The following is a 12,757-nucleotide window of genomic DNA, read 5'->3' on the forward strand; positions in this document are numbered from 1 at the left end:
GATCGAAAAGTTCTAATCTTATTGCTGGCCATAATATTATATCATTTTCTGGAAATAAAATCAGTATATGGTCATTATTAGCCTTGTAATTTTTTAAAATACTAGCCTGTAAAATTTGTTCGTAAACTTTGGTACGTATAGGTACACTTGTGGCTGGACATTTACAAAAAGCGACAAACTAATAAATACTATTGTTTAAAATTTAGTTTACTTCAAAACTGTCAGAAAATGTCATAATTTTAAACAATGACAACTTACAAGGTGTTAAATAAAACCAACTAACGGTGATTTTATTTAATTCAAAAATATTAAAAATGTGAGAATTATTATTTTCACGCACTTAATATTAGTCAACTTTTTAAAATATTTTATATTTTTAGGATTCCGTCTACACTTTATACAAACCTGCAGGATCTAATACTCATAATACTTTCACCTGAATTATCTGAATCACGGTCGCTTGATGTTCAAGCTGAATCTTTCTGCTGAAAGGGAATCCGAATAGTAGGTAAGATAAAAAAAACAGCATTTCAAATGATTACGGGTTTGCTTTTAGGAGTTCAAACCCCCCAAGTGAAGCTTTGGGTGATTGGGAAGCTTTGGGTGATTGGGAAGCTTTGGTTGATTGGCGAATCTTTGGGTTTAGATGATAATCCATATATATTATAAATGTGAAAGTAAGGATGTTTGTTTGTTTGTTACGCTTTCACGCAAAAACTAATGAATGAATTTGAATGAGACTTAACAGTACTATAGCTCATACATCAGAGTAACACATGAGCTATAATTTATAAAAACATATTTTTTTTTTTTTAATTATTTTTATCTGACAATTAAAAATAGTAAATGTAAAAAATGCATGACCTTCTTTTCTGATATATTAAATGAATTATGACTATTTTATTAAAAAAAATTAAGATTGTACATGTTATTATGGAAGCTAAGGAGGATAAGTGAGAGCAAGGGAGGTGAAGGCTATAACGCGGTGGTCTTTGCCAGTTTTTACTTTAAAATGCTGCGAAGCGGGTGAGTATGAAGCTAGTTGGTTGTATAAAAAAAGAAATAATTTTGGTCAGTGCTACCTCGTAAAAGGCATGAATATAACTGGAAATAAAAGGTGATTTTAATGTTTTGTTAAATCAGGAAACAGTTGCGGAATCAAACTGAGAGTTAAGAGTTATGTTTGGATTAGACTCTGAAGACCTCACTTCTTGTGGATATTTCAGAATCAAAAATCCAAAATCAGTAATTATCCATTATTGCCACATTTTTATTATTTTCTCAAAAACTGTTGGAAAAAACGAAGTAAATTTTAAAATAAAAGTGATGAAAACTTTAATCCTCTACAAAAATAGTTTACAACATAAATGCCTAACTCTGCTACAAAATATCTTTAAAGATCGAAAATTGGCTATTTTAGGAGTATAAATATTATCGAAGATAATAAATGAGAACTGTAGGATATGTCGAAATAAATTTCTTCTTCTTCTTTCTTCTACTTGGTAGTCGAAAATACGTAGTTTAAAAATACAAAAAACTGATCTAGGAAATTGGGGCAAAAATCGAAATTTATTTTAGGAGTGACATACAGGTGATTTTACAATTCAAACTGAAATTATTTGGCAGCTTAGTTCTTCAGAATGCAGCTTTGCTCTCATTTAGTGTTCGATTCAAAGTCAATAAAACTAAGTCATAAAGCAATCATACGGAACCTTTAATAAGTGCGTATATTCAATACACACACTTTATCTAATTTTAATACATATTATTATGATTTTATACATATTTCTTTCGTCTTTAACAATTCTTTTCAAACTTCAAAATAAACATAAAGCCGGTCAACCGTGTATCCATGTAATAGAACAAGTAATAATAATTGTACATGGGAAGAAACTACATCAATTCAAATTACAACAACCCATTGTCTGGAACCGGCTGTACATACGAATATAAAGAAAATGTATGTACGAAAAATATACGATTTATATATAAAAGACATTGAATTTTATTAACCGACCACAAAGGTAGGAGGTTTACAATAGACCTTTTTCACATTTTTTTTTCCTTTTTTTTAAATGAAAGTAAATGTCTTGATTAATGGGCTAATTTTTTCCCCGATTTTTTTGGGGCCATATGACCGAGAAAACAGATAATGAAAATCATTAAAACTCAAATTGGCGAAAACGATCCGGAAACACACGATGTTACACGAAGGTAGGTTTGACGTCATTTAAATTTGATAATAATGATATATTAATAGGACTGTTGATACTGTTTTATTTTCATTGCTTGTCGGATTGACATCACAGATCACGTGTGCGGTGGAGCCAAAAGAAATCGTTTGAAATTATTTCAAATATTGTGACTTTTTTACAATTTTTTTCATAGTGTTTTTATTGTTGTAATTTTCGAGTTACGGACTCTACTTGACCTATATTTTCATAAAAAATTATCAAAAAGCATTTCTGTTTTTCATGAAAAAGGTCTATTCTATTTAATATCATAAAAAAATGAAACAATTGATTTGAGCGAATTACCTGTACCAATGATGTAACTTCGATGAAATTCTTAAAATAACCACCGATCAGAAAGTTCGCTAAGACTATGCTGCGACTATACGGTTGCCGACTTGTTTATTATTCGTTTGACAAAACTAAAGAAATTACTTAGTGATACTTTCGAAAATTGTTTAAAATTTTCTAAGCCAGAAATAGAAGCAACTTTTCTTTATAAGAAACAATTCATAAAATCAAAATTTTCTAAATGCTATAGGACATACGACGTTATATTTATGCGCGAATAAAATGTCTGGAAATAATAAGGAAAATCTAGATTCAAACTCTTCAAATTTGCGCAGTGGATTTGTTAATTTTCTACAAAAATATCCATTTCTCATTTTATGAGATTTTTCAATAAGCAAGTTATCAGACTTTTATTTAATATCTTTTAAATGGTTAAATTATTAGAGAAAATCATAGGAACCCTTTTTGTAGAGTGTTCAAATTTCTACAAAAATATCTGTTGAGATTTGCTTTTGTTTCAATTAATGGCAAGATACGCATTTTTATAAGGAACTGAGGTAAAAATGGAAAACTTTGATGAGGAAGACCATCCTATTAATATATGAGTTCTTTTTGGAAATACTGTTCTAGACGTGACTAGCAAAAAAATTTCAGTATCGGAAGTTAAAACAAGTCGATTGTTTTGTGTAAATACACCCAAGTGCAAATGCAGATTTACCTCCCTGAATGTACCTAATCTTGGCGACACTCCTGACTTTCCGGGAAGGTAGGATTTTCTTTAGTATAACATGTTATTATTTTCGCCCTACTTTACTGCCATATAAAGGGGTCAAAAATTGTTTACAATTTTCTCGAAGGATATTAGATCGTTTTTCAGTATGATTTCCGCGAAACATTTATTCTTGAAAGGATTCTTGTAACAAGTAAAATTTTTACTTTTTAGTTCGTTTGTCGGTTTTATTTTTTAACCCTCCGAACCAAAAATAGTGGTGTTATAAATTTGACAACTAATTGTGTGTGTCTGCCTGTCTGTCTGTGGTATCGTAGCTTCTAAACAGATGAACTGATTTTGATTTTGATTTATTTGAAATGTAATTTGTAAAAGTGTTGACTAGGTACGTTTCAAAAAAATCGGTTCAGTTTGGCAAACGGCATTCGTCGGGGGTTTTGTTAAGTATTGAAAATTTCACTTGTTCTTTAACAGTATGGCTAGTTGGATAATTTATAATTTTTATATTTGATAATTTCTTGTTTGAGGATTTGAGGATAAAAACATACTGTTCTGGCAAAAAATATGGCATTTTGCAAGTGAAAAAACAATATTCCAAAGTTTACACGAGGCGACGCTATACGCAAACAATGTGTTTCCTCTTTGAAGCTTTCTTTGGTAGTAACGTAGCTCTTCATTTGCAAAACTTATATTTCGATATTTTGATTGTATATTTTGAAGTCGATTCAAATTTTTTCTAAACAAAAAAAAATTTACAAAGAAAAAATATTTTGTAAATTTAGTGGTGGGGGTATAATTATTATTTTTTTATTTACTGTTTTAGTTCACTTTCAGTGTTCAATAATAAATGACTTAAGTTTTAAAATATGTTTTTCTTACTTTACTTAACAACATAACTGATAAGCAATGAAGAAATTATTGTATTGTGAGATATTTTTATCACTAAACATTATGTGAATTGTTACAAGGTTAGTATTTTTAATTAGTTTTTGTTTAAATGCGCTTTACGTGAGCTTCAAACAATTTGATTTTACGTTTTTATTACACGGCGTTCTATTTTTGGCTAAACCGCAACATATGACTCATGTAGAAAACATTAGTGGTTTATTTTTGTAATAATCGTTTAAAACAGGAAATTCGTGTAAATAGTTTATTAGTTTATGTCGATTTTATGTTGAAAATATGGTTTTAATAAACGATAAAATCATTATTCGGTCAAAGGGCAAAATTTGTTTTGTAACAATGGCTGACTGAATTGTATAAGAAAATGTGTATTGAAAATTGACGGGTAAATAATAACTTACTAATTAATTTGTGTTTGTTTATTAATTAAAGCAAGAAACGCCTTGTTATTTTATCCGTATTTTAAAATAATACTGTCATTGTCAGTAGAGTAACAATCAGAGGGGAGTACAAATAAAAATCGCTTCGGCGAAATGTCACAATGCCGGTTAGTTATCATTTGTCATATCAATATATTAAAAAACACTGAATTTTTTTTCACTTCATTTGCTTTGACCATTAAAAGAATTTCGTTAGCATGAGTTTGAGCGAATTTTTTTTTGCCCTAAAGTTGTTTTGTGTTCGCTTGGTACGGCACTATTTTTAACAATTTTTATAGTAAGGATGTTTAGAGTATAAGTACATTTAGATTTTTGAAAACTTAATACTTAGATTAGATTTTGTCTTTATAATCTTCACGATTTCTTCTTTTCGATTTCGTTTCGATTTATCGTTTTGTTTTTGAGATGTAAAATTAAGGCGACAGTTTTTTCAATCTTTTCCGTATTTTTCGTGGTGCGCAAAGTATAAAATTTTGATTTTTTCCAAAATAAAAATATTATAGTATTTTTTGATCAATTTTAAGCAAAAAAGTACATTTGTATTTTTTCTCTAGACGCGCTTAAAAATTATGCTATTGGTGTGTTTGTATTGTAATGTCGACATCGAATTTTTTTAAAGAAGAATGTGTTATTATTTTAATTTCCGGCGCTACGAATTTTATTGTTTGTGAATTAACGATCACCTTATATCTTGGTCAGTTACGTGTATTTCATAAAATGTTCTCAAACAAATTTCTAGTTATTATTAGTAATGATGCATCTCAATACTTTGTTAAAAAAATTCCATAAAACACCCAAAAATTATTTCATTAAGTAGGTCAGTACAAACGTGGCGAGAAGTTTTTTTGGCGCTTATCACCATTTTTGTTTTTATCCAAATTCATACCATAGAGTTTTCGAACGAACGAATTTTTGTTTATTGAAACGGACTCGATCGTCGATGTACACTAAAATAGATGGTATCTCTTTGAGGAATTACAACAATCGCCCCCAATGACCTATCAATCTCTGTTAACAAATTTAACTCGAAATTCGAGAAATATTGCAATCGGGGGGACTCAATTATAATTTCTTTGAAGAACTGTTTTAAAAAGTTACAAATTTCGTAGAATTTTAGGTCGATTAAAAGAAAATTAGCAATTAAATTTATGAAAAGGTCCAATTTATAATAATTCAAAATTTCAAAATACATTTGTTTTTCTGTTTACTAAAATAAATATCAGAAATTTGTTATTTTTTATAACTGCCGCGCATAAATTATATAGAGCGTATAAAAATCAATAATACACAAATAAACTTAGGGGTAGTTTCGAGGGTGAATTTATTTATATGAGTAATACATGTTTTTTACAAAACGTTTATTGCATTTTAGGTTAAATAATGAGTTGCATTCCACAATGTTCAAGTGAATTAGATGGAATATCCAAATCCGATTTAGATCGTTTTACAGATTCAATCGAAAATTTATTATCAAATGAAGCTGGTCGACGTCTATTTCGACATTTTTTAACAAAATGTAAGTTTAAAAATGGCAAACGAGTATTGGATACATATGAAAAAATTATTGCACAATTAAATAATGATTCAAAAACTATCACAAGTGATATAGTTTGTGATATTTTGGATGATATTGATAGAATAGATGCTTTTGATTTCGCTGTAGCTGAAAAAATGGGCTTAGCTATTGAAGCGGGTGCTAATAGTGAAGATTTAAAAACTGATTTGGCTTTAGCACGAAATGAATGTGTGAAGATTTTACGTCATGATTATGAGATATTTCGTAAACATTATTCGAAGAAAAGTTCTTAATTATTATTTTTTATTTCATTAAAATTTTGTAATTTATATATTTAAAAATATATATATGATATTATAAAACTAAATTTTTAATTATTTGTAATTCCCACCATTATAAAATACTTTACGTAGTAATTTTGTTTGTTAACAGATGGTGTTAGTTTGGCATAATAAAGACACATTTGTAAGTAAAGAAGACGCAGGCAAACAGTGGTAAAAAAAGTTAGATGTTATGTTTAGCTGTCAATAAAAATTTTCTAGAAATTGTGTTGTGATTGTGTGAAAATTGGTTTTTTTACTAAACCATGGCTGCATCGGAACAAGTTGGTTTAAATAAAACATGGGAATTATCATTATACGAATTACATAGGACCCCCCAAGATCCAATTGTCGACAATACAGAAATAGCTGTATCGCCTCGAAGTTTACACAGTGAATTAATGTGTCCAATATGCTTGGATATGTTGAAGAAAACTATGACTACGAAAGAGTGTTTACATCGATTCTGTTCGGATTGTATTATAACAGCTTTGCGATCAGGTAATAAAGAGTGTCCTACTTGTCGAAAAAAGTTAGTTTCGAAACGATCGCTACGTGCTGATCCTAATTTTGATTTACTTATATCAAAAATATATCCAAGTCGTGATGAATACGAAGCACATCAAGAACGAGTGCTTGCAAAATTAAACAAAAGTCACTCACAAGCTGCGCTAGTTAATTCCATCGCCGAAGGTATTAAATTACAGTCACAAAATCGTCCACAAAGAAGTCGTAAAGCAAACGATGAAGCTACTACCAGTGCAAATAACACCGCACCAACGACTAATGGTAATAACGAAAATGGAACATCTGAAAATAATAAAAATGGCACGACACCTGCGGCTCCTGCAAATCCTGTCCCTCCTACACCAGTGTCTCAAGCACCTCCACCGGTTACAACTACTAAAAACGATACAGAGCCTTTACCGCAACAGCCTCTAGTATCAAGGCCTTTATCGACACCTTCACCGGCTCCATCAAATCAAAGTACAACTAGTAAAGCTACAGCTACTCGAGCTCCATCATCACGATCAATTGTTACATCAGAGTCGGATTCAAGTGGTGAAGGTCGATCTGAAGTTGATACAACAGATGCTGAAGGCAATGAGCCGATCACTTTAAGTGAAATTGAATTGGTGTTTAAACCGCACCCTGTTGAAATGGCGAACGATATTCAAGTAATTAAAGCTTTGAAGGAGAATCCAATTAGATATTTAAAAACTACTGCAAATGCTACAGGTAAACTATACATTTTAGTTATTCCAAAAAAGTGTGGATTAAAATTCCGATACATGAATAAGAAATTTCTATTTCTTATTCATTCCGTTTCATTTTCTGTTCATGAATTGTACTTTTCTATAAGAAATATTTCGTGTTACGAATTAATATTTATTTTTACTTATTTATTTTCAATTTACTTCCGAATTCGATTAAACGTTAAGGAATGATTGTTTGGAAATTATTTTGTAAATCCTTGAAGTATCAAAAAAATCTTGAAAACTATATACAACCAATAAAATGAATTTATTTTTTTATTTTTGTAGGCCTCAAACAATGTTTTTTTATCTAAATTGCGAATTAACAAACTAAATTTAAAAAAAAAAAAAACATTTTTCCTGTTTTTTACTCTGTAGAATAATTAGGATTTTTTTTTCTTTTTTCCAGTGGATCATTTAAGCAAATATTTGGCAATGAGACTTACATTGGATTTGGATTCCGAATTACCAGAAACGTATCGTTTATTAAATTTCTGTATTTACATTGCACCAACGCCAGATCAATTTGTTGTTTTAAGTGGGAACCAAACATTACGACAGGTCAATGATAAATTCTGGAAGGTCAACAAACCATTAGAAATGTATTATTCGTGGAAGAAAACATAGGGTTAAATTAAATTTAGGTTTTTTATTTAAGTATTACAGATTTTTTTTTTTATATTGAAATTGTTTTTATTTTTGTCAACGAAACTATTTTAAAAAAAGTTGATTTTCTTATGGGAATCGCACCAGAAAAATGGTAAATTCACATTTATTAAGGGTTGCTTACAGTTTTGAATTTTTGTTAATATTTGATTGAAAATATCCTAGGATAATTAATTTTTATCTTGATGTAGGATTCCAAGCTACTGTAGCTATTTTAATTGTATTGCGATTGAGTAGTTAATTATACAGCTATAAGAAGAAATTTTACAATCTTTTAGAAAATCTTCTAGAAATAATATGAATACATGCCTATATTAAACATAGACCAGAAGACTGTGTACAAAGTACAATACAATTGAATGTAAATTCTTCCGGTTAATCACATTAAAAACATAAGGGAACACGCCAACATGGCGACTGTACATACGAGGATATAAGTATAATCGCAGAGAACATGTGGTTTTGCTAGTTTATGCTTAATATAAGTCTGTAACGTAGTTTCTTGGGCTCTTAATTTAATGATATTTTCTTTCGAATCAAAACTAAGACCAGTATAAAGTTTAACATAAATAATATAGGGGATAAACATGTTTCAAAAATCTGTAATTTATTGGATTACTTCTTTGATAAACGAGAATTAAAGCTTGGATCAGAGTCTCTGAGAATAGATTCTGAAGATCAGATTGATTCTACATAGATATTTTTACAGATTCTATGTAGGAATTTATTAGAAAATGACATATTCTTAAAATACACACAATTGATTTTGATTTAGTTTGACAAATTTTTCGAAATTGATTTTAGAATCTCAACATAAGTTAAAATATCTTGAAAAAAAAATTCAGGCAAGTTTTAAAATATTTGCCAAATTAAGTGGTCACGGACGAATTTCAACAATGTTTTTGGAAGTACTTAGTTCTTATCGAGATCTGATGGAGCTTCGATATGCTATCTGCAAAATTACAACCAAGAAGAATTCAATGAAATAGTTTTAAAATTTAATTTCAAGCAAATTACATAAAAATTAAATACTATTTATTACTCTTCATTTAGTAATATATAGCATTGGGTTTCATTTTCATTTAAGATTTAACCGTGAATAAAACTTGTATGGTTATTGATTTTTAGAATGCGTTTAACCACTTCCCCTGTAAATTGAAATATAACCTATGGTTGTGAATTTTTTTTTAAATTTTGTACATAAGATATAAAATATTTGAGTAAATTATCGTGTAAGTTTATTTTTTTTTGTAAATGGGTTTAGAATTTACATTTTACATACAAATAATGTGATTAGTTTTTAAAAATAAAATGGTATTTACAAAGTAAAAATTATTATTCTTAATAATAGAATATTTATAATTATTATTGATGTAAGTAAAGAGTGAATTATTAATTATATAATATTATAAAATATACTGTTCAAGTATGTTTAGTGTACCTACTTTATTAAATATAATGTATTTAACAAAAAATGATTTTGTTTTTGGTAAAATACTTTCAGAACTCATTGCATAATATACAGTACTCCACTCAACAACACTAATAGTGAAATGTATGAAGACGTGAAGACCTTTAGTCGTCCTGGATAAATTGAGGTAGTACATATTAACTCAAAAAAAGTATCGAATACTTCCTCGTTTTTTGATATTGACCGATCTGAACTTTTATGATCATATAAAAATATATCCGTCAATTGTTCGCATTTTCCATTCATATGGAATGATCATCAAGCAGTTTCTTGATTCGGTGGGAACATAATACCGATTTGATTTTTGAAAATTAACGAATTTATGCATTTACAAACATGTTCTAGCACATAATCGTATTTTGGAGTTTGATTTACCTATTATTCGAATAATTTTTAAGAACATAAAAAACCACTTCCCTCGATTGTTCACATTTTTCCATTCATATGGAACGATCATCAAGAAGTTTCTTGATTTGGTGGGAATAGAATTAAAATGATTCAGTTTCTAATACGACTCACACCATCATCGTCATCTACGTTTTTTTAATCTAAGCAATTGCTATTACATGAATGTTATGAATTTGCCAGAATAAAGGAGATAACAACAAAAATATTATTATAGTTCAAAATATAATTGTTAGATAGCATATACAATCAAAAAAGCAGTATTAATGCTTGGACGACAGAGGGCAGAGTAAATACCAAAACGATCTGTACTATTATGTAGAAACCTACTACTAATCTAAAAAAAGCCCGCATTTCTCACGATAGATGCTCTGAATTTTGTTATTTTTAAAAATATATAAATGACCGTTTCTTTTAAAAATTATAATGTTTACGTCCAGCCGAATTTATCGCTCAGTTAGTGCCGGTAATAACTGAACAATAACAAGCGCTTGGTTTGGCTCAATATATCCAATGATGCTTCTCTTTAACTGTCTATTTTTTATTGGATCCCAACATAACTTTTTCTAATGTTATTTTAAATTAAACTCAATTTAATCTATTAAGTAGTAGCCAATAGGTCTCCAGATTTGATCGATAAATTCCAGAAACCGCTGAGTTTCCCCCGACTTCCAATGTCAACATAAATCCTCCACAGTTGATTAAATAATAAGTTTTTTTTTTTATTATTTGTTTCATATTAAAGTAAATTCAACAGTTCTGAGCAGCTTTTATTTTAAATTATATAAAAGATATTAATGCAAATTTTTAATTATGGAAAAAGTAGGTATTCACACCATCACAAATATCGTGTAATAATGATCAAGTTTATAATTGGATTAATTTCTCTATCCTCCAATTTTCTAGTTTATCTCACGACTTCCCGAAACCGGAAACTTTGAGGTTGCAATTCCAGCAGCCAATGAGAACTTTCGCCTGTCGTTGGGCTCAGCTATCAATGTTTCAAATACTTATTATGGTTTCAAATTTCTATGATTTATTTGAAATAAACAATCTTTATAATAAAAATAACATTAGTCACGAAATTTTATTTTTATATTCTAAATAAATTTTGAAAGGATTTTTGACTGTTTGTCTAAAGTCTCGTACTACAGGATGTATGTAGCTGTAAATGCTATTACAGTTAATCCTTATAGTTGCTCCATGTGTGTGGTAATTGGATAAATTATCAGAATTAATGAAGGATATTTCACTTAACTATTAATTACCAGCTAGACCAATACATTAAACACATTTGCATCGTAAAATTGTTCTCACGAGTTCGAATGGTGGTCGAGTTGTGTGCAATGTATTGGTAGGTAATTTGATATGTTTGATGGGATATAATATCAAATGAAAGTATTATAACATCATTATTATCATCTATCGTTCTATTTTATATTTAAAGTTCTTTTCTTGTATATAACCTGATTAAGTTTTAATGGTTTATTCATTTTGCATCAATAAAGTACATTCAAATAATTTTTGTTTGGTAATGCGTAACAGACTTTTCTTATAGCAATCCTCCTTGCACTGATTAAGCCAACGTGAGGCCTACAGAAAATTTTATCAAGGAGCCTTAATGCTTTGCTTTAGGTAAGGGCTGAAACTTGTTTTTGTATTAGGCCTGTAGTATTTTAGTACTCGTAAATCTGCTCGCAGTGCCACCTGGATCCCCATACGGGCACCCTTTGCTCGAAATTTTGTTTAATATCCAAATAAACTACTTTTTTTTAGAATTTTCTTTTTATACCATGTATATATGAAATATACATAGTATATTAAGTTTAGTCCCAAGTTTGTAACGCTTAAAAATAATGATGCTAGGAAAAAAATTTTGTCATAGGTGTTCATAAAATCACCTTATTAGTCCATTTCCGGTTGTCCGTCTGTCCGTCCGTCCGTCTGTGGACACGATAACTCAAAAACGAAAAAAGATATCAAGCTGAAATTTTTACAGCGTACTCAGGACGTAAAAAGTGAGGTCAAGTTCGTAAATGAGCATCATAGGTCAATTGGGTCTTGGGTCCGTAGGACCCATCTTGTAAACCGATAGAGATAGAACAAAAATTTAAATGTAAAAAATGTTCCTTATAAAAAATTAACTTTGCGTATTCCATTCAAAATTATTAATTATTCCAAAATTACAAGTATTGGTTTTTTCGATTTTTTGGAATTTTTTTAAGGGGTGTAACCCCTTTACAAAAATCGAAAAAATCGAAAAAAAAATGTTGGCTCCGATTTCGATAAAACTCTGTTTATAAGGTAATTTTGACCCATAATTTACAAAAATCGTATTTATATAACGATTAGGAAACTAGTTTCGGAGATATCGAGCCAAAATATGGGATAATGGGTGATATTTCAAAAACTATGCTTCCCATCATCGAATGAATACGATTTTTGAATTTTTTGGGTCAAAATTACCTTATATACTAAGTTTTATCCAAATCAGAAACCATCAATTTTTTTGCGTTTTTTTGGAATTT

The 12,757-nt window shown here is 29.3% G+C and overlaps 2 protein-coding genes across 2 annotated transcripts; both read left to right on the forward strand.

The window, feature by feature from the left end:
* The first annotated feature begins 4,318 nt into the window (after positions 1 to 4,318).
* On the forward strand, positions 4,319 to 6,404 carry LOC123296198. Its single transcript, XM_044877659.1, has 2 exons — positions 4,319 to 4,540; positions 5,968 to 6,404. Exon 2 carries the CDS (start codon positions 5,976 to 5,978, stop codon positions 6,402 to 6,404), a length of 429 nt encoding a protein of 142 aa, XP_044733594.1. The 5' UTR covers positions 4,319 to 4,540; positions 5,968 to 5,975.
* Positions 6,405 to 6,561: 157 nt separating this feature from the next.
* LOC123295608 (E3 ubiquitin-protein ligase RING1) lies at positions 6,562 to 8,376 on the forward strand. The gene is made up of 2 exons (XM_044877020.1): positions 6,562 to 7,670; positions 8,097 to 8,376. The coding sequence occupies exons 1-2, from the start codon at positions 6,698 to 6,700 to the stop codon at positions 8,312 to 8,314; spliced, it is 1,191 nt and encodes a 396-aa protein (XP_044732955.1). The 5' UTR covers positions 6,562 to 6,697; the 3' UTR covers positions 8,315 to 8,376.
* The last annotated feature ends 4,381 nt before the right edge of the window (positions 8,377 to 12,757 follow it).

Source organism: Chrysoperla carnea, chromosome 3, assembly GCF_905475395.1.
Source record: "Chrysoperla carnea chromosome 3, inChrCarn1.1, whole genome shotgun sequence".
NCBI lineage: Eukaryota > Metazoa > Arthropoda > Insecta > Neuroptera > Chrysopidae > Chrysoperla > Chrysoperla carnea.

Bases quoted from the DNA above. Each gene is read 5' to 3' on its own strand.
- LOC123296198 (XM_044877659.1), top strand. From the start codon at position 5,976: ATGAGTTGCATTCCACAATGTTCAAGTGAATTAGATGGAATATCCAAA.
- LOC123295608 (XM_044877020.1), top strand. From the start codon at position 6,698: ATGGCTGCATCGGAACAAGTTGGTTTAAATAAAACATGGGAATTATCA. The intron at 7,671-8,096 runs GTAAACTATACA...TCTTTTTTCCAG, and splicing joins AACTACTGCAAATGCTACAG to TGGATCATTTAAGCAAATAT.